Here is a 21,837-nt window from a genome sequence, read left to right as displayed (position 1 = left end):
ACAGAGGCAACATTAGGATGGTGGACAAAAACAATATGTGTGTGTGTGTGTGTGTGTGTGTGTGTGTGTGTGTGTGTGTGTAATCCTCTGCTTCTCTGAGCCTCTGTGGTATTATGGTATATCAGTTTCCAGAGCATTACATCACTAATGCAAACACTGTACCGACGCTAATCCTCTTCTTCCTGTATGACGCGGCACGCAGACAAACGGCGGCTTTGCGGTACACTGATAAGACGACAGAGTGCAGCCTGTGGCTGGCTGGTTAACATTAACCCTGCTAATTCAAAGTCAACCACAGGCAGCAGGAACATGCAACATACACACATTACAGGCCGGGCCTCACTGTCTGCTTTAAGTTGTTTTTACATTATTGTTTTTTAAAAAACATGCTACTTAATATTAAATGTGCACCTATTTTCAGAGTATGATGTTCTATTGGCACTAAAATATCAGTTTATTAATAAAAGAACTAAATAATGTATTACTAAATACTTAATACAAATCTGAAACAATTCAGCAACACAGGGATAATGTTACACACAAATAACAACCGAAAGATAAAAATGAAGGTCACATCTGTATCTTTTACACTTCCGCACTAACACATTAGGTATTTACACATCTTTCAAGTTATTGTCTTTCTCTGTCACAGATTCTCAGACCGCCATGTTTATCCAGCTCAGGAGGAAAAAGCAGTCTCTCATCTCTGGTAGCTGCAGGACCAGGAGCGAGGCAGCAGCTCCTGCAGGCTATTCTGTTGACAAAGAACAGAAGAATTAAATATTCACAGCATCATTCCTTCTAGTAACATCATCTGTAATCCTTTTATATATGTTAACATCATTTTAATATCATGTGATAATATCTCTCTACAGACAGGCGCTTCTATTTTGAGACAGCTGTTATCTGTGTTAAGCCATTGCGTGTGTAAACGATGCCACTGGCTGCGGAGGACGCCTTCGCTGGGGCTACATGGAGGAGTTCATAGTATGTTAAACACATCCATGCCCATCTGCCATGCAAATCCTGCACACAGCATAGGAGGGGAGGGGGGCTTTAAAGGGTTAAATACATGTCATGAGTCTGTCACACCGGCCTGTGTGTGTTAGATGTGTGTGTGTCTGAGAATATGTTTATGGAGTTTCTTTGAGTCAACACAAATACACAGTAGTCTGTGACTGTATGTGGGTAAAGAAACAGGGCTAGTGTGTGTGTCTCCAGCATTCATTTGCTCACTGACGTCTGTGTGACGTCCAAGATCAAGTTACATCATGTAATCTACTCATGTTGTGTGTATACAGTTTGTTTTTTATGTCAGCTGCTGGCCTACTTTTAATTTATTCATCCCGATCAAGAGTCACAGTGCTACCTGATGATGTCTTTATACTGCAAACACACAACTTGATGTTTCAGTTTTTTGTTGCTAGAAAATGTTGTTAATTCGTCTGAAGGGTTGTGTTGCACTACTGAGGTTAAAGGTGACTTATGGCACTGAACAAATTTTAAGAAAAATATAAAGAATGGTGCCAGATATTGCCTTTAAATAACCCGTAGCAACATTTTGTGAGGTCTAACATGATACATGTCCTGCGGGCGGAGTACTCACCCCTGTCCGCGGGCAGTGTATCTGAGCGTACCACTCCTGGCAGTACAGGCACACCTGGACGCCCTGACCGATGAAGAGACACGCCCACATTATGATGTTGAACACGGGGCTCTGTCGCTTGTCATTCATGGTGAAGTTGAATGCCACTAAAAAAGGATGGCATGGTTAGCGGCTGTTTTTTTTGTTTTGTTTCATGTGTTCAGTTAATGATGCCAGGAGGGAGAGATGGAGATAAACATTGACAAGATAAAATGTGAAAATCATTTTTCAGATGACTAATCTTTGACTCCCAGAGGAAAGGGACACATTGTACAGCAGTGCTTTCTTAAAAAATATAATGAGGGTCCTCTCAAAACAGTAACTGAATGTGTCATTGCAACCTTGAAGGCTTAAAGGCAGACCAGAATATAAAAGGGGACATTTACATATTTTTAATGAGCGACGGACAGGCACTTCAGACACGGGAAATTCTATTTTATTTCATTTTTTTCTCTCTCTCTCTCTTCGTTTGAAAGCTTTTCTGCAGCTAGGGTCAGAGCAGAGGTTCACAATGATTTCTGCTACCTGAATAATAATAAAACACATCCCTCACCTCCAAAGATCGCAAAGAGGCAGAACATTACAGGATAGAAGAAGCCAAAGCCCATGGCCAAGGCGTACTCATGCACGATGGCGGAGACGATGAAGACGGAGAGCATGGCAGCTGTTCGGAATTTCCTGTTCGACAGCTGCAGGGATCAGAGAGAGAGAGAGAGAGAGAGAGAGAGAGAGAGAGAAAACAGAGCGGGTTTGAGTAAAGGTTAAGGGGTCAGGCTGGTTACCGTACACTCCCATCATGTGACATGCTGCTTCAGAACGGCAGTAACATGTCAGTTAGTTGTTTATCTGCTCACCCAGAGGAAGTCTCTGTATCCATAGTAATACAGCCAGTCATGAACCACCACGTTCCAGGTGCGATAGTAGTTGGGGAAGGACGTAGAGTTCCACCAGTCCTAAAAAACAACAACAACAACCCATGATAATTAAAAATCAAAATCAAAATATGAATCAAGGATTGCATCAGTTTTAGAGGCCACGGCGAAATCATGCATGTTATGAATTGAACTGATATCAATGATTTGATTTTGAGTTGTTTTTTTAAGGCCATACTGGTGAGAGTTTGATGTTTCTGAAAGCATAATAAATCAATGATAGCCTTAAAACTCAGTCCAGTTCACAGCTGAAGGAGCTGCAGCTCTGTACAGTGGATCCAATTACTACAGCAGAAAGATAAGCCTGTTTTTATTTTAAGCCACGAGAAGCCCTTTGCTGCATTTTTCTTTGTATTTCAGAAGAAGAAAAAAAAACCCACAATTCATCCCTCAGCTGTAAAGGCTCACAGTCCAACCTCTATTCAACAACATGTAGGGTCAGGTTCACATAATTACACAGATAAAATGCTATCACAGAGATAAACCCAGAGCTGATTGCAAAAATTAAAAGTGTGTAACCATTATCAACACAAACAAAGAAATAAACAACAATGTAGAAGTTTCAGTGTAAATCAAATTATATGTAGTCAATCACTGCTGTCTGGGAGTTTAGAGATAAAAGATTCAATTTATACTAAACTATAACTTACACAACCTGAACTGACCAACATCTGGGTGGAATCTGCCCTGCTAACACAGCAAGTTGTCAAATACCTTAAATACAGATGTAGCAGTGGTCGTAGAAACTTAATTCTCAGGTTACACAAAAGCGTAATGAGCAGTAATAACCTTAAATCCAGAATTTTTAATCTCTATACACACACTATAGCGGAGATTGTCTGCCTTCTGTTTTGTTGCATGCATGTTTATACAGTAGTGTGGGCAAGAAAGCACAGACATCATCGAATTACTTTAAACAAAGATGTTTATCGTCATTTGAAGCTGTTATTCTCAAACACTGAGCAGCACAGACACTGTTGGCCTGGAAATCTGCTGACTGCACTGGAAATCCTAAAACTAGCCTCAGATTGACCTGTTTATTCTAACCTCTGGTTTCACATCCAGTGAACAGACGTGAAACTTTAATCCGTCTTCTCATCTTACTGTTTAAAAAACAAACAAAACTTAGGAATCATTGATTTTCTGAAGCCTGAGACATTCTGCTAGGATCCCCGGATAATTCTCATTTCACACACAAAGTTCACACAAACAGCATCACAGTCAATCTGTGGTAGTTTTTATACTATAAAACCCATTTCCTTGTACAATCCTGCCAGTTTTAATTTAACCTGAGACTTGCTGACTGTCACCTGAGAATAAAACATCTTCAAGTGGAAGTGGCAGACCATAAAGGAAAGCAAGTACTTTCAGACAGAGCCCTGTGTTCAAGAGAGAAATGGAACAATAGAATAATGATGGAAAAGTTAAACTGCTCGGGGACCGTCAGGCCACCGGCTGCAATTTCACCTGACATTAGTCAAAGTTTTTTTCCCCACTGGCAACAGTAAGCACTTTTCTTTCTTTCTTTCTTTTTCTTTTTCTTTAAAGGACATGTGTTCACAGGTGGTGTTGTGCCACAGACAGTCACCCATACTACACACCTTGTAGAACATCCTGTCAGCAAAACGCATCAGCTCCGCAAAGAGGTTGAGCCAGCAGTGCAGGAAGGCAAAGAAACACAGGAGCAGCAGCATTATCCCTGAAGACACACACACATAGAGGAGAACAGTATGAGTGTTCAGTGTTCATGTTCAGGGCATAGCTCTAAGCTTTTCTTTCACTTGACACTGATGCTGAGTAGTAAACATGTCAGTCTCTTATTGCCTGTATCTGATTGCATAATAGCATCCTTATCGCTGCCATAAAGAACACACAAGAGACTCCTTCACTCGATTCAACTGTAAGTAATACATTAACCTGTGCTGCATTACAGGAGAGGCAGCCTGCCCTTCTTCTACAACACAAACCACATACATATCTGTGTGTGTGTGTGTGTGTTGGGCACTTTTCAGTGCTGTTCACATGACACAGAGTACCTGGTAATATAGAATGAAAAACAGCCAGGATCATTGTTCGTTTACTGAACGGCTGGTTGTTGTTCTCAGGTCTGAAGACGGGCACACAGAGACGCACCAGGATGAAGTAGCCGTAAAACAGGCAGCCAAGAATCTACGAACAGAGCATAAACATACAGACACACTAAACACATGTGAACACAGCGGTGTGTACTGAGGTCAGTGCACCTGTACTTTGTGATTCTGAAAAGGTGATTAAATCTCACCATGCCAAGAGTCACACCAACATACTTCCATCGTATGTGGCTGTTTCTAGAAAAAAAAGACAAAATGCCAGAACTCAGACGTGTATGGTCATGTGCCATTATACAGTACAAAGGGTGACATCTAGGCGATGAATCATACAGCTCTCACTACATGCGCATACAGCTTAACACAGAAAGTTCTTTGAAATGTCTCTCTCTTGTAAATGAATGGAAGTTATGAGAGTCCACAAGTCCACAGCAGTGGTGGTGGCCATCCAGGAATGTGGATTTGAACAGGTGGAGCTCAGTGGTCAACATTTAGAAAATAAAATGTCCTTATTCTATACTTCTATACTTCTGTCATGTGTGTATTTTAAATATGTGTATGCCACCTACTATATGTCAGAGTAGTTTTAGAGATATCATATAATTCCCTGGAAATCTCATCCTGCATTTCATTTTTCTGTCTGTCTCTCCTATTTGCCTGTAGTTTGTTGTTGTTGTTTTTAATTATTGTAGGAATCCCACTTTGCCTCACTTCTCAGTGGAACTAACAAGCCAGCCTCCAGGATGTTTTTCAGGCTTCCTCATTACATGACCATTTTCTTGTTTTCTTGTTTTATATCAAGTAAAAGTTTCTTTTGTGGCAAAAAAAAAAGCTTTGCAACCACTTTGTACCATCACAGATCAGGTCCTTACCGAGGGTATGATTCTCTATAGATGAGTGTTGGACAGAAGAGGAAGTACAGATAGCTGGAAAATGTTGGGAATCTGGGGCTTTCTCCTGAAATTCAAAGGAAATTTACAGTCACATTCACAGGTCCGGCTTCTGATTCACAGTCACAGAGTCACTCTTCTGCTCTCTGTTTTCTTTGTTTCATTATGAGGGGATAACATCAGCCATCAATCTTTTCCATTTGTGCATTCTAAAGCCTGGCTGCACCCTAATGCAGGAACCTGCTACCAAATAAAAATGGATTTATCACAAAATCATTAAAAGGTATTTTACTAAAGTGTCTGTAATTTCCTCTCCTGAATTGTCTGCTGTGCTTCATTCTGGGTGACAATTTAAAACCTGTGAAACACCACTGCTAGATTTTAAACCACGGCAGACACTTATATTAAGCTATTTTATGTCAGGTGAGCTGTTTTAGTATTTCGTTTTCTCCCTGCAGTGAATGTATGTCATCATGTTTAATACAGTCACAAGTCTCCATGTTTCTTTACTGTATCTCCCACTAACGGGCTTCATCTCTCATGAGGCTGCACATGCTCAAAGGTTATTTATTGCATGTGGGTGTGTTCATTGTTAGTTTTAACTTCAGCATGAATCACTAGATAGCTAACTTGCTGAGTTGCTGTTCTAGTCATTTTTCTCATGTGTCTTGGACTGTCAGTGTGAGTAATGCTTCTGCCTGAGGAGTAAATACAGGTGACATCAACACAATGCAGTACAGTACCTTCCTTTGGGGCGTTCTTCATTATATGAGGAGCCGTCTCTCTCATGAATGAGTAGGTTTTCATCAGGAATCGAATCTGAAGAAATTGAATAGTTATTATGTGACTTCTGTACGTCTTTACTGTGTGAGCAGATGTGATGTCCAAGAGCTGGTTACACCCACATCTTTTGCACATGTTGGATCATTACTTATTAGCATTATGCTATAATTAATCAGCACTATAATGAGAGACAACATGACAACGCTGACAGCAGCACAGTTGGAGAGGTGGTTTATTACCTCAGCCTGTCATAAACATCACTCTGCATAAAACTGGTGTAGCGCTTACTCAATTCAACACACTCATTTCTGCATTCTGTATCTACATTACAAATAGACTGAGTGGATGGCAGTCAGATGAGGATCAGGACCAGGTTTCCCAAAAGCATCTAAGCTCTGGGATTATCTCACTCCATCGCACAGAGATAAAATGATGTCAGTATTAAGACGGCTTTTGGAGGCCGGGGCCAGCGCAGTAATACAGAGGATGTGGAGGTATTACAGTATGGGTATGTGATGTTCAAATGCAAAGTCAGATGTGCATGCACTTTCTTTTGGTGACTTTCCATTTGGGAGGTCTCCCCCTCTCTCTGTGGCCAGAAAGTCTTCCTTATCACAGCACTCCAGCTGAGGGAAATGAAATACGTTATAATTTGGATTAGCAAAGACTGTAATGTTATCTACAGCACAGGCTGCGGGTCATGAGGAGTGTGACTGCTTAGGCTTTATTCTGTTTTGTTTTTGTATGCACAGCTGCAATAATAACACAAGTTTGGATTCTACAGCAGGACAGTGGTGCTGCATACATAACCTAATAACCTCTAACTGAAGCTTGAATTACACGCCTCCACCAACCACTCACATTCACACGTCAGCCCAGCTTCATATGACTTAGAACACAGAGTGCAAAAACTATGTGGTGATGAATTCAATAGAAGCCACACTGACATTTACCTCCGACTGTCAGGATATAAAACGTAATCCATATATAATCCTGTTAAGTGCGCATACACCTACGATGCTAAATTACATCCAGTCGTGCGTTTACATGCTGTCACCTGCTTGAGGCTGTTGTCATGGCTACAGTGGATTTCCTCCTGCACAGCGAAATGTGTCCTAAAAATTAATGAAATGACTAAAACAAGGACTGTTGATCCTTCATTGGGACATTGTCATGGAGTGCCATCCATGCTGGAAGGAAGGCAGCAGCCATAGGAAAGTGGTTCTGGGTTCGAACTTGCTGGCCTGCTGGTGTGGAGTTTATATATTCTCATGCCTGCATGATCCAGATCCCTGGCTTCCTCCCCCATTCCAAAGCCTTCCATGTCAGGTTAACTGGGGGCTCTAAATTGGCCCTAGGCATGAGTGTGAGCATGAATTATTTGTGTCTATCCCTATATAGACTGGCGACCTATCCAAAAATAGGTCCAATCCATTGACAGCTAGAGGAGGCTCTAGCGTCCTCGTAACCATGTACAGGTCACATCAGGTGAAGAAAAAGGATGGATGGATGATTCTGGGGTGCGCTGTCCCTTTAAGATGATCTACGCAATTTCCCCATTGTGGGAATAATAAAGATATCTTAAAGGCACAGCATTGAACTATGACCATGTAATTCAACAAACGAACACACACAGACTTACTTGCTCCAGTATCACAATAAACCGGGAAGCAGGTGGCAGCTGGTGGTGTACAACCACATAGATGGGATACAGTCCCAGCACGCAGGTCTGTATGGCAGAGAGGACCAGTCCTGTTCCCAGAGACAGCCCCAGTTTGGAGGGGAAGCTGTGGTACATGGAGGCCCAGAACAGCAGGGTGTAGTAGGGAACGAGGAGGGTGTAGACAAACATAATACCCCAGGCCCAGGTGACTGTTCCCAGCTTCCCAAAGGCGAAGGAGAGCAGGTCAAACTCCAAGACCAACCTGAGATTACATGAAAAATTACAAATCAGATTAGGATTATGTTAAGATAAAGGGCTAAAAGAAGAATGTATACCTTTGTTGACTTTGTCAACAAAGGTATACATTTCAGCTGAGTCATTATTATGGTGCCGATCCATTGAATATTCTTTTAAATGACTTCTGCATGTCAAAGGTTTAATTTAATTCAACATAACTACATGCAGGCACGACATGATTATATTTTATTTCATTAATTTTTACCATATTGAAGTCAAAGTTAATTGAGGGTGAATGCCCGCTGGCACTTGTTCAAATGAGAATTTATTTGCAATTTGCAAACAACAACGGAATCACTGCTGAGCTGCCCAAGGCTGCAGCAGAAATACTCCGAGGTATTGATCACTCTATCTGTCTGCTGCCAGATGAGCGAAGGGAGGGGGAGACACAATGAGGAGAAACAGGAGATAAGAAGTGAGTGAGAAGTTCGGAAAGGCTTTTGGAGTAATTGAGTTAGGATAACATCTAATTCAGGGGTACAGAGTCTGAGACCTGTTCAGACACAAACACATACATGTCACACAGACCTGCCCTGGTCGATGTAGTCAACAGCCAGAGTGCTCATACAGAAGATGAGGAGGACGGCGACGAACATGTGGTAGATGGTTCTGATGTGGCTGATTTCAAACAGTTCACTGATGGAGGAGAAGATAAATAATAATAAATAATAACATAGTTATAAACTATAATAGAATTAAAGAAAGATATTACAAACATGAGGAATTTATGGGAATAGGAATTTATTACATTCCCTCTGGTTGATATCAATGGAATGATCAATGAGAATAATCCCTGACAACCCCATGGTGAGCTGACACTGTCAGTGCTGTTTCATACTCACTCCAACAGGGATGCTCGCTCCATGAACACTTTGTCATGATCCATTCTCTGAGACCTGATAGACACACACACACACACACACACTTTGTTTCACTGCAATAATCAATAAGATAAATATATCCACCAGGCCGAACAACATATGAGCTAATAAACTTTGCCTCCTTCTGACCTGGATGACTGTTTGTTTGTTGTTTTTCCATTAACTGTGGACTGAGTTAGAGGCTGAGCTGATTCAGTCAGAGCTCTGTCCAGAATTTCACCGAGCTGATCCTGGACTTGTTCCAGGACCTTCAATTTTACCTTCTACAGGAGAGCAAACATGAGAAAAAACATACCGGTACCCTGTGCATTTGTAATGTGAGGATGTACATCATGTTGTCTTAAATAACTGACACAAGTATGATGCTACCTGTGTATATTTTTGCCACTGCCTCTGATCTTCTTCCTGCATGTTAACATGGTTGCCCGCTGCAGAGAGAAATGAACAGATGCTGCATAAGTATACCTGCATGAAAATCACATGTTATATCTTCTAAATAAGACACAGCACACAAAGAAACTTGTTCTGTTTGTTTGTTTTGAACCATACTGCGGCTGGAGATGTCGTCTGTCTGACCGCCCTTGATGTTTCGACGCCATAGTCCAGTAGGTAGCTCCGCCGTTGCCATGGTTACCACTGGAATGGGCACCAGGGCCTAACAACTGGGACTCAGGTGGGTGATCCTGCATATCAGAGTTGCAGACGCCATCATTTGTAAAATTTCACATGATTATTTATTTATGGATGGCCACCCTGTGACCTCACAATAATTTGGATCAACACACAATACTCGTCGTGCTGTAGGCTAAAGTTAACCTGTGCTATTTCACTTAGAGCAGAGATGCACTAAAAAGACTCAATACATGACATCAGACATGGTGTTTCTCAATTTTCTACATCACAGATGATTAGGTCACATGTCCTAAAACAAAGGATTTAATAATCTAATTCTAATAAACTGATTGTCTCACAATAGGAACACCAGGTTTGTGAACGTCAGTGACCTATAGTGGCTTTCCACCTGCAGAATGATGTCTCCTGTCATTGCAGTTCAAGCTAATCAATGTAAACATATGATAAAGCTAGGGTTCACACTCCATAGATAAGATACACAGGAGACTGATGGAAAGGTTGTGTTAAATAGACTTCCAGTGAGGGGTGAAAGACAAGGGGTGACCTCATTTTATAATCCATGCTGTTTGATCACTCCTCAGGAGAAATGTCAATACAGCAGATAAGCTCTGTGCAGACATACAGATTATACATTGTGTGGATGAGAAAAGGGAGACAGAGAGAGAAAGAAGAAAAACATGTTTTTTTCCAAATCAGACTTATGCAACTATTCTGCAGAGAATTTAAGGCTGATTGTGCCCAGTCACGTCAAGAGCGGCACATCCTCTTAGATGCCCCCCTCAGTTGCACTGAAGTGCAAAGATAATTCTCGATTTTTAAGTATCGGGCCTCTGAGGTTGGAATTTGGCTCATTTCCATTTATGTGAAAGAGTCACAACATCCAAATTTGGGTGGGACAGGACACCTGTTTGGTTAACATCATTGATTTGACAGATGCAGGCACAGAGTCCCATTCTGCCATATATAGTGTTGATAGAGTTTCACCGCAAATTAAAGGGACATTTCTCAGTGTTTTAGTGGATTACATCAACATTGGCTCACGATGGATGTGAAGTAAACATCAAAGCACTACCTGAAGTTTCCAAGGAGTGGCTCTGATGGTGATGTTGTTGTTTTTTTGGCCCAGCTAATTGTTCTTTTTCTGTTTTGTGGAAACTGGAAGATAAAATATAGTTCATAGTAAACTGATTGAGAGATCCCTTTTGACTGAAAACAATGAAAATATCAACAGCTGATCAAAGACAAAGCAAGATCGAATCCCCATGTGCTGATCTGAAGTCACAGTCGGTTGATGCTTTCTGAAGTTAAACTGGCTGACCTTCAGTGTTTATTGTAAAGTAATCACCTCATAATTTTAATCTCATCATTACAGTTTTATAGCTTCCTGCTTACCACTTATCTGCCAAATTTTACAAACACACTGACAAATTTTAGGGCTGGCTACAGCAGTCATATTGAATTTGTGTTAATCTTCATTTTTATTATTATATTAAAAAAAATCACAACTCACAGCAGAAAGCACAGAACTTAAATCAGAACAGTGACACACATCAGACGTAGAAAGTATCAAGTAGACGTGACATCCTTCATGAATATTTATCATTGATTTGTACTCACAGTGTCTTTCAGCCTCGGGCTCTGTCGGCAGACCGCAGGATGTGAGGCGCAGATTCAGTCGATGGTTCCCACTGAGAGAGAGCACATCACTGAGGTATGTTTTAGTACGTCTGTGTCACAGTCCTTGTGATCTGTGTCGTGTCCTTTGCTCCGCTGCAGTTTTGCACTTTGCCCCTTTGGCTCCTGGCCCTGCAGCAGGCCAGATCCTCCACTGCCCATCCCACTTTATGTCTCATGAGGTCATGCAACAAGGCGCTGGACTAGTTTGTCCTGTATTCAAGGAGACAAGTTGTTACTTCAGCATATATTCATGACTTGTAGGGCGCTTTTTCATGGCTGAAGAGACAGTGTTGTACTACTACAAAGACAAACACAGGATTAACACAGGCATTAGGTGAAGGAGGATTCAATAGTAAAGTGTAAAAAAGCTCTTTTACAAGAATATACACATTTACATTGATGTCCTGTTTCAGAATATGTGGCTTAAAGAGCGGTTGTCTACTGACCATGAGGTTGGTGGTTTGATCCCCTGCCCTGGCTGCATGTTGATCCTTGTGGGAAGAACCCCAACTTGCTGCCAGTGGCTGCACCATCGGTGTGTGAATGTGTGTGTTTGTATGCATAAAAAGATAAATGTGAAGACCATTTATCATAAACACCATATAATTGTATTAGAATGATTGATTCATAATGTGTACACCACCTTAATGTTGCAGCTGGAGCTTATTAATAATAACCACAATTACTTCACATACTGCTGGGTAGCTTCATTTATTAGTTAATTTACATTTGATATTAATAATGTAAATTTGCAATCTACTGTTTGTCCTCACGCTGAAGTATGCTTATATAAACTGGATTGAAGATCACTACTGAATGTATTTGTTGGAGAGACAGACCAGGAGGAAGGACACAAAGGTGACACAAATCGGGAGACGTCATACGAGCACAGTGGATGAAAACACACAAGGACAGTGGGTGAAAAGACGAGAGAGAGAGAGGGAGCTGAATTTTAAAATAAACAGGAAGCAAGCCAAGCAAAACATGGAAAAAGGAAAGTACACTATGAGGACATATTACTACACTACAGATACACAAAGAAGAGTCATACACATGTACTGTATATGAGTCACTTTATGTTCCTTGCTTGTGTGAAAGGTAAAATACAAACTATTTGTCATCAGCAAACAAATGCACTAAAAATTCGGCTTGTTTGTGTCCTCATTTTCAAATGTAAATATTTAACTTGGATCGTAATTTGAGGTACAGTTTAAGGTTTAGATTTATGTTTATTTTAAGCAAAAAAAATCAGTTATTAGACATAGAGTGTTTATGGAGAATCTTTATATTAGTTTTTATTTAAACAATTTAATAAACATTACAGCCTGTACAGAGCATAGTTAATGTTATAAAATTTGTCCTGAGACCTGGCAGCTGTCCTGGTTACTGACTTTACACTCCAACAGGTGGAGCTTTATACGGCTTTTAAAGAAGAAGAAGAGTCATGACGTCGTAACTGTACACAGGATCATATTTATTGAAATGAGGTTTCATGAGATAACAGTACTGTTTCTCAGCAGCTACAGAAGAGAGCAGTCCATGCACTAAATCACACTTTAGAAACAAACCAGCCGACACACAGTTGTACAAATAAACACAGACATTTTGCCACTTTTTTTGTTTGTTTTTTTGTAATTGTATTTCTGCATAGGACACACACACATCGTTTATCTCAGCAGAATATTTTCAGATTAGTTACAATTACTGTGAGACAAACAGAATAATAAAGAAAAAAAACAAGTCTAAAATCACTCATTCGAACATTTCACAGCTCACGTCAGAAGAAGTTTTGTTTTACTGATTGACAAATAAGGCCATTCACATTGTATGCATTTAAGTCTAGCAACCTTTATAAACTTTTATAAAAAAAAGTCAAATTTTTACTCAAAGAGTCAGAATTAGATACTCAAAGGGCGACAAAGAGGTTCAAATAATAATGTGCTGCATATATTTAAGATAAGCCTCTGTTCTATGAGAAGAAAAGGACTGTGACAGCTAACACCTTTATGTTTAGGAGGTAAACAGGATTAAAGTTAAAGGTTAGGGGCGAGGTTCATAATTGTAATTAGATCATAGTTTTGAATCCAGGGTTTGCCCACACACACACACACAGAGTGCATGCACAATCAAAGGCATTGATTTTTTTTAAGGACCAGTGTGCAGGGTTTCGTGCCTTCTAGTGGTGAGGCTGAAAATGACACTTCTTGTTCAGGGTCTGCAGGAGAAACCAACACTTCAACATTAAAATGTTCACGTCCCTTTTTTTGTGTTTTGTTTGTCAGTTCTGCTGCTGCTACTGCTAGTTGCTCTTTATGTAGCTAGGAAGCTAAAAGGGCTACACAAACCTCACATACCTCGTAAGAAAAATGGATAAATCTGGTAAAGTAGTATTGATGTCTAATCTGTACAAAAATACAGCCATGAAGAAAAAGGACAGGGCATGAAGTAAATTTCTCACTTGGGACACTAAACGTCTTGCAGCCTAGCTTAGCAGTATATTATCAACCACCAACCACAAATTACAACCTAACAACCACCCAACACATGTCATTGAGGGACTCACCCACAAACATGTCAGGATATAACACTGTCCCCTAAATCCTTCACACCGGCCCTTTAAGATGAAGTTATACATGTTCAATATCAAGGTGGTGTAACTTATTACAGGTACCTCACAAACATAAAAAGTGTTTGTTGTCATTTCCTCTTCTCTCTAGTACACGTAAAAGAAGTCAATGGTCTTTTTTTACTTAGTGCAAAGGATTTTTCTAATGAGAAGCTGCCTCTGCTTTCCCCAGAATATACACATGTGCACACTCACACCGCTGACTCATCATCTCATCCCGACTGTCTGATCAGGAAGTCCACAGGAGAGAGTACGGCGGGTGGTGTGAAGCAACCAACCATCAGCGTGTCAGTGCACAGTAAGTTAATCAACTTATCTGCTCAGATAAGTCAGACAGCACCCAATAAATACAGGATTCATAATGCATGAATATTCTGGGGTCAAAGGTCACGCTTACTGGTTGGTGAGCTGCCTTATCTTTGTGTGTGTGTGTCTGTGTGTAAGAGAGCAGGATAAGACAGGACTGCATAACTTGCAGTAACCCTGTCTCCTACAGCACTTATATCTAAGATCCTCCACAGATGACTGACTACACTCAGGGCTTTGGTCTCACTCATTGTGGAACAGCAGCTGCATGTTTGCACACATTCTTATTTAACAGTGGAAGTTTTTTTTTAAATAAGTCAAAACATTCAACAATAAATTAGAATAAATAGCAAATAAATAACATTTAAATTAGGGTAAATAATCAATACTTTATATATCTCTTTAACTAAAACTAGCAGTATAAAAATAGTTGCTACACTTTTCTTTTTTTCCACTCTGACATGCTGTTGTATGACAATGACTGAATATTTCACACATGAACCCTGACAGATCTGATTTACAGATGAAAAGTCACCTCACAACAACACACCTTTAAAACAACCAGTTTCAACTAATGGGTCAAATAAGATTCAGATTAGTGAAAGTAAGTCATGTGTATCAAAAGTCAGACATGCTGTGGTTGTACTCATCTTCCTCATTTTACCTGTATGGTTCTTCCTTTGGTTTGTGAAATTTTGCCAACCGCAGAACACCTGGGTGCAGGTAAAGCAGGCCAGCTGATGTGTGTTATTTAACATCACCAGTGTCTTAAAATAACCCAGTCTGTCAGTCAGTGTTAGTGTAAAATAACACGAAAATTTGATAACATTCAACAGAGAAAAAAATCAAAAATGCTTATTTTAGACTTGGTCGAGGTCAGGGGAGGTATTTGGTTTACGATAAGTCTCAAACTGTTGGGAGAAAACATTATTGATCTGAAATATCCTCCAAGGATGGCAGAATATATAAAAAGCTCAAATATCATGTGTGTCTAATCTGTGGTTATGCTGAGTTCCAGCAGCTGCAGGTGTACGTGTGTGTATTTTAGTGTGTCGCAACATCAGCCACACAGTTACTATGACTACTAGTCTACTAATTAAGGAAGACTCATTTTAGAATTAGGCTGTTAAATTTAGGCGGAGAAATTCACTTGAATTAAAAAAAAAACCCAAAAACAATAAAAAATGTATCTTCTGATCGGCGTGTGTGTGTTTTTAAATCGTGATAATGTGCTGCAGCTGTTATTTAAGCACATTAGTGAGATTAGTGCTTATTTCACTTGAGCATTTTTCTTCATTACAATAAGTGCTGCAATTTATTCTGAGTCAAGCCCACACCTTTCTGCTGCTATAAAAGCTCACTCCAGCACTGAATGAGTAAACTAGTCCCTGACAAATTGTGGTAGGAAATGACTGAGCCTTTGTATTGTGTTGTATTTGAGACCTACACTTTGAAAAACAGTGTGCAGCCTTGTTGCTTTATGGTCTTTTTTATAGGATTTATTGACAATAAATGTTGTCACACTTTTTTTCTCACTTAACCTTCTCATGGTCTTGTGTATAATAATGTTGCCTCACTTTCTTTCAATATTTCCTTAAAAAAATGATAAGGATCAACATCAAAAATCAACATGCAGTCAAAAATATTAGTAATGTGAGCACAGATGTGTTCATATTTTTGTCATTAATGGTCACTATGGAATGCACTGGTTTTGTGTCCACAGCACACCCTAGTGGTAACCTACTGCACTTCACCATATCTTCTCCACCTCTCTCTCTCTCTCTCTCTCTCTCTCTCTCTCTTTTTTTTTTTGCCCCCTTTGTATCTTATCTCCGGGGTGGAGCAGAAGCAGAAGAAGCAGTATGGGTGTAGGCTGCCAGGTCAGGCATTTGAATTGCAGCGCTTGCCAAACTGCTACCCACACATCACAGTACAGAGAGGAGAAAGGGTTTGAAGAACAGCAAGCAGGGGTGCGCGGGAAGGGGGGGTAGACACAGGAGGTCTGTTTACAGCAGGTGAGGATGGGAGAGGAAGGAGGGGACAGTGATCAGGTGCATGCAGATTTTACAGAGGAGGCTTTAGACAAACAACATCTGCCTGGAGAGAAAGAGAGAGAAAGAGAGGGGCCGATATGTTAGAGAGGAACAGAGAAAGACTGTAAAAAAGAAGAAACATCAGCCAGTGAGTCATGCTAACATTGCCAGAAGGAACATATCATTGAATGTTTGGTGTCTTCTGCAGGAAGGGCCAAATTTAGACTTCACAGTATGTAAAATTCATCGTCTCCGTGCAGAAGTCATATTTACTCTGCAGAAAACTTTATGCTGGTTTATAGAGCATGAAAACTTTTATAACTCATGCTGCAGCAGCTTCAGTCTTGCAGGTTGGATGGGACATAACACACAGGAGAGGTAATGGAATTCTCTCTCTTTTTTTAATAATATTGTACAAATATTGTATATATTTAGAGGTAATTCATAAAAAGCACTGATCTCAGATAGATGCTGTTGTAAGGGTGTTTTTGTCCAAAGAACATGGAGGTATTCTTAGAGAGGAAGGTCCCAGGACCTACTGTATAGCAGCTGGCAGCAAACACACAGAGCTGAGACCAGATCACCTCTAAAGGCACGGCTGTGATTCATGAGAGCGCAACAAATCAATCTTAATCATACTTTGATCAACCACCACAGAGTTTTACTCCTAAAAAGTTACTCTTCTAGTTACCAAGCTAGCAGCAAAAAAGCATTTTTAGTCCATTATCAATCACAGTGCAATCTACATTTGTTCAGCCAATAATACTTATGGACCTGCACATGAGGCATCTACATCCACATGATGTGACCTCAGGCATTGGTTTCTATTTATTCAGGCACTGTTGATGTCTTTTGTGTGCATTAATTGTATTCTTGTCATCCTTCAAAATGAAGGCATGCCCTCAGCCTTAATTGCAGCATTAAGAATTGTAATTTTATCCCCTCTCTACCTTTCGTTAATTAACTCTGACTAATGCTTCACTCATGTATAACTGTTATGCTCACAGGTCCAACAGAACAGCAGCTATTTACACAAGATGGGGAGAAAGAGACGCTGCCGCTTTAAGGAAGCTTCGTGTTTCAAAGGTTTTCCACAGAGCAAAACACTATTATTTAAATGCATGCTTCATTTGTTAGCTGCTCAATTAGCTGGTAATAACCTTGGCTTAATGACTCATTCTTTGTCTGATACATGTAGCAAAATAATTCAGATGCTCATTAAGTAGTTTCATTTCTGCTTTCTTACCTGCTCAGGAGTATTAGCTGGTTGAGGCTTCCGGTTGCAGGCTGTAGAGTTTGGCTGGGTCCTGATTGTCACAGACATCAGTTCTGGACACAGAATTCACATTCAGACACATGCTAACCAACACAGCAGAATCACAGGCCGTTGCAGCGTCATCATGGGCAGCATCCACAGCAGCAGTAGTAGCAGTGACAGCAACAAGGGGGCAGCGATGGAGCAGAAAGACACAGCAGCGAGGTTAGTCCTTTTTTTTTGTGGGATCAGTGCATGTTATGCTGGATGTGGCAGATTTGACATTTTAATGATTCTTAATGAACAGTTACAACACAAAAGCCTGCAGTTAGACAGCAACAGATGGCAGCAGTAAAACACAAAGAGTGCACCGGTCTTACCTGTTGTCATTGATATCTGTGGTGTTTCCTGTGGACAGAGTGGAAGAGTGCATGAGGAGGCAGGCAGGTGCGCAGTGACAGGGTTGGTGGTGTGTACATCAGGAGGAAAAGTGGGTTTGTTTATACATGTCTTTGGAACAAGCAGCTGCATAATGAGTCTGACACATTATGAGCATTTTGTTCTGGCAACACCATCACCGAGGCAGCAGCAGAAGCGCTTGTTTTAGGTTTTGGCATTAAAAATACATGGATTCGGTGAGTCTAATGTTACTACAACACAGAATATGCTTCAGAATTATGCTTCAAACCATGGAAACTGTTGGCTGGATGACAGACTAGGTGTCACAAACTGCAGCATGGACCCACAATCTGAATGCACTGTCCACAGAATCATCCTAAAACCCAACAACATTAACATTAAATATTGATAAATATGTTTGGAAATTCATAATTTCATATAATCTAAATGGAATATATTATAAACAATGGTAGAAATTGCATGTAAACACAATGAATGTTGCTTATCAGGGACATTATGAGGATTGTCTCCCAACACATATACTACTGGTGCACCTACTAACAGTGTCGCATGCTTTTAAAAGCTCCCATCCAGACAGTGTTGTTGCATTGACAGTGCAGTGCTGTGCTACTCTAGTAGAGGCCTGCGTGCACTCACACGATTTATTTTTACAATATATTGATTCAGCTTTTTGTGTGACACAAAATATTGACAGGCAGACATAACAAGACAGCTTCAGCCCTCCGTTTATTCATTATGCATGGAAGCAGGTTCATTTAATTTGTGTGCAATTTGATGAGCTGGCTGCGATCATGGGTCCTTCGTACTCGACTGGATTATCAGTCTCTTCAATTTAATCCCTTAAGTAGGTAAAAAAAAATATCTAAACTGTCAAGGCAACTGTACACCTCGCAGACTCAGTGTGCAGAGCCATTTGGCTGCGCTTTACACTTTCCAATAAGGTCTTATTGAAATTCATGACAGGGAGTGCCAGAGTGAAAATTACTAGTGATGACCCAGATGGAATTTCTGGCACCAGAGGTTTGACTACAGAATACATTACGGTGTACAAACACTTCCAATCCAAGATGTCACATGTCTGTTTTAAGTATGGGTACATTATTGGTTTTCAGGATTTCTGACTACAGATCCCCATAGAGATCTATTAAGGACACGATTTTGTCAGGCAGGCAGGTCTAGGTTTAAAAAAATGAGGCCAAAGGACGAAGTACAAAAACTGCAGTTTGAGGGGCCACTTAAAGTGAGTCCATCTCCACTGACCCCCTCATTAGATGGTGAGCTGAACCATTCAGTGCTTCAAAATCACTGCTTTGAGAAGCTGCACGTTCGCCTAATAGCTGGCGTCACACAGAGAAAATTGAAAATTAGGTTGTAGCTTTCTGCCTGCCTTACTATGGCTGGAAGAGGCACCGTTTCTTTTATAAGATATTGATCTGGAAATTCATGAATTGTTCCAACTTTAGTGAAGAAGCAGGTGCAATGACTTTATGTATTTTATATGCTGCTGGGAGGAAGCCTGGTCTGCTGTGCTTGTTCTCTGTACCTGAAGCATATACACTTATCATGTGCACGTCAATACAGTAAACTATTAGTAAAGGATTATTAAAAGTGTGGCAACAAATACACACATACATATATTTTTTTAACACTAAAGGCTGTCCGATTAAACCCTTTCAGGTTTTTCTGTTTAAGATCCATGATTTCTAATAAAAAGGCAGGATGTTGATATATCGACTCTAACCCTGTTTCTGACTTTTATTGATATCCCTGATGAAGCAAAGAGGTGTGGTGTTGTTACACAACTCAACAACTGTCATCACTGGGTCAGAAGCTGAGGTGGGCATCCAGACAGTCTGTCTCTATCTGAGTAATGACACTGCAGGCCTAATCTATCTCCACCAGAGTGTGTCACTGATGGCTGCAGATACACACACACACCAACACACACATAAATATGAAAAGTGTCAAAAAAAAAACAAAAAAACACTTGACTCAAGCGTCGGTAGAGTCCAAAGATCAATTCGATGTGAATTATAAAACATGACTGTGAGCCTTCTTTTAACATACACCTGGACATTTGATGTGCAGACCTACATTAAATCCACCAGCTCACACACCAGTGGCTCAGAATGACAGTTAAATCTACAGACTGCAAGTCCATTACAGGAAGATGAAAGCAAGAAAAGAATAGGACTAAATGGTCATGATGATGGCAGCAGGGCAGTAAACCGGTTTAACACCCAGCACTCTGTGACAGTACATTAACGAACATTCAAACATAATGGTTGGTATGATGGTGTAATGGCAATCACTAAAAAAAAGAGGTCATAAACATAAATGAATTTACCCTCCTGCAATCTGTCTGGTTATTTTAACAGGCTCTGAAGTGGGCTCACCATTTTCTGAATCGAGCATCTCTGGAGTGCTGTTGTCTGCTTGGCTTGCCGGTTCAGCTGGAAACCTACAAATAGAAGAAGCAGATGGTGATGTCAGCGTTCTGATTAAAAATCCTGCAAACTGTAACTAAAAACTGAAAATAAATGAGCTCAAGCAGAAAATAATACAATGGAACAAATCACAGAAATGTTCTGGATTAGCTGGAAGCCACACAGGAGTAGGGACGAGGGGTGGAATCATTATGTGGTTGCAATCTGCAACCTTACCACTAGATGCCACTAAATTCCATTAATAGGTTCTTTAAGATTATTTTAACAGACTAATGTTAAAATTGTCTTTTCAACAGAGACTCCAGAAATAATGGTAAAGGCATCCTCACATTTTCTGAACGTCGTTGTCGTTGTTTTGGGAGTCGAGGTGCTTGGTTGGACTGTTCTGGTTGGAGTTGGTCTCAGGCAGCTCGGGTTCAGCGTCAGGAGTTGGAGGAGTAGCAGGAGCAGCTGCTGGCGGGTTGTTGCTATTGTGAAAAACAACGTTGGTGAAGGCAATGGGGTGATCGCTGAAGCCTCGGATGAAGAAGGGGTTGGTGGGAGAGCAGGGCGGGTAGTGGCCAGCACGCACAGGCTTAGCTGTAAACAACAGAGGACTGATGTCAGACATGTTTATTTTGCTTCACACAATTGCAAAATAGTAATGTTTTGAATCCTTCTGGAGTACTGGTAATATATATATATATATATATATATATATATGAATAGACAGCCCTGTATCACTGTTATTCTGGATTGCTTTGGCATCAAAATCATTATTCTGAAAACTCTTGCTTAAATCAATAACTCATTTTCTCATAGCAGCAGTGTTTTCATCAATTTTTTAGTCCAATTATCTTCAGATGAATCAAAGTGGATTATACCGTGGCTCTAATGTTTGTGTAAAATCTCAAGTACAACCAAATATTATATTTATTACATCTTTCCAGGAGGACAACACATCTGCATTCATTTTTTATATCTATATTGGTTCCATCCATAACCTGAGCATTTTACTTCCTAAATATAGAAAAAAGATTGGTACTGAAAACTGCCTTGGAAACGGGCGGCTGCCTGCTCATGTGCTGTATAAAAATATGGTGATTTGGTAAAAGGGAAGGACGAGGATGACGGATGAAAGAGGAGAGGGTGTAAAGCACACAATGGATGTTGCCTGAGAGGAAATCACAGCAGGGACATGAAAGGGACGGTGACACCATGCTGGAAGGTTCCTCTCACAGTGCATTACAAGGAGAAAATCAGACGTGAGGGACACGGCGCTC

At 40.4% G+C, this 21,837-nt stretch overlaps 2 protein-coding genes across 6 annotated transcripts in view; both read right to left on the bottom strand.

Moving 5' to 3' along the window:
- Window positions 1-435: 435 nt before the first annotated feature.
- soat2 (sterol O-acyltransferase 2) lies at window positions 436-11,571 on the bottom strand. 2 transcript variants are annotated; one of them, XM_028406534.1, is made up of 17 exons: window positions 11,429-11,571; window positions 10,884-10,966; window positions 9,728-9,861; window positions 9,548-9,606; window positions 9,308-9,441; window positions 9,140-9,193; window positions 8,826-8,933; window positions 7,980-8,262; window positions 6,298-6,373; window positions 5,537-5,621; window positions 4,859-4,904; window positions 4,614-4,746; window positions 4,179-4,276; window positions 2,500-2,598; window positions 2,199-2,334; window positions 1,607-1,752; window positions 436-754 (listed from the first exon to the last, which is right to left on the bottom strand). In XM_028406534.1, the coding sequence occupies exons 3-17, from the start codon at window positions 9,804-9,806 to the stop codon at window positions 701-703; spliced, it is 1,590 nt and encodes a 529-aa protein (XP_028262335.1). In that variant the 5' UTR covers window positions 9,807-9,861; window positions 10,884-10,966; window positions 11,429-11,571; the 3' UTR covers window positions 436-700. The 2 variants fall into 2 exon arrangements, with proteins under 2 accessions (XP_028262335.1, XP_028262336.1); XM_028406535.1 differs by lacking the exon at window positions 10,884-10,966.
- Window positions 11,572-15,295: 3,724 nt separating this feature from the next.
- The window catches only part of kif5ab (kinesin family member 5A, b), a 53,037-nt gene continuing 46,495 nt past the window's right edge, over window positions 15,296-21,837 (bottom strand). The window contains exons 25-29 of one of the 4 annotated variants that reach the window (XM_028405914.1): window positions 20,905-21,154; window positions 20,525-20,589; window positions 18,089-18,116; window positions 17,700-17,812; window positions 15,296-16,517 (exon numbers count right to left, since the gene is read on the bottom strand). In XM_028405914.1, coding sequence (XP_028261715.1) covers window positions 17,713-17,812; window positions 18,089-18,116; window positions 20,525-20,589; window positions 20,905-21,154 — 443 coding nt within the window. In that variant the 3' untranslated portion in view covers window positions 15,296-16,517; window positions 17,700-17,712. The remainder of the gene's footprint in view (window positions 16,518-17,699; window positions 17,813-18,088; window positions 18,117-20,524; window positions 20,590-20,904; window positions 21,155-21,837) is intronic. The other 3 variants (XM_028405916.1, XM_028405918.1, XM_028405917.1) reach the window with 3 other exon arrangements.

The sequence above is a fragment of the Parambassis ranga genome, chromosome 5, assembly GCF_900634625.1.
Source record: "Parambassis ranga chromosome 5, fParRan2.1, whole genome shotgun sequence".
NCBI classification, from domain to species: Eukaryota; Metazoa; Chordata; class Actinopteri; family Ambassidae; genus Parambassis; species Parambassis ranga.
The sequence above is the reverse complement of the archived record's forward strand: the minus strand, read 5'-3'. Positions and strand labels throughout refer to the sequence as shown.

Excerpts from the sequence above, each read along its gene's own strand:
- soat2 (XM_028406534.1), bottom strand. The coding sequence starts at position 9,806 with ATGGCAACGGCGGAGCTACCTACTGGACTATGGCGTCGAAACATCAAG. Across the intron at positions 8,263-8,825 it reads GACTACATCGACCAGGGCAG|GTTGGTCTTGGAGTTTGACC; the intron begins GTCTGTGTGACA and ends ATGTAATCTCAG. Across the intron at positions 6,374-7,979 it reads TTATTGTGATACTGGAGCAA|ATTCGATTCCTGATGAAAAC; the intron begins GTAAGTCTGTGT and ends CAATTTCTTCAG.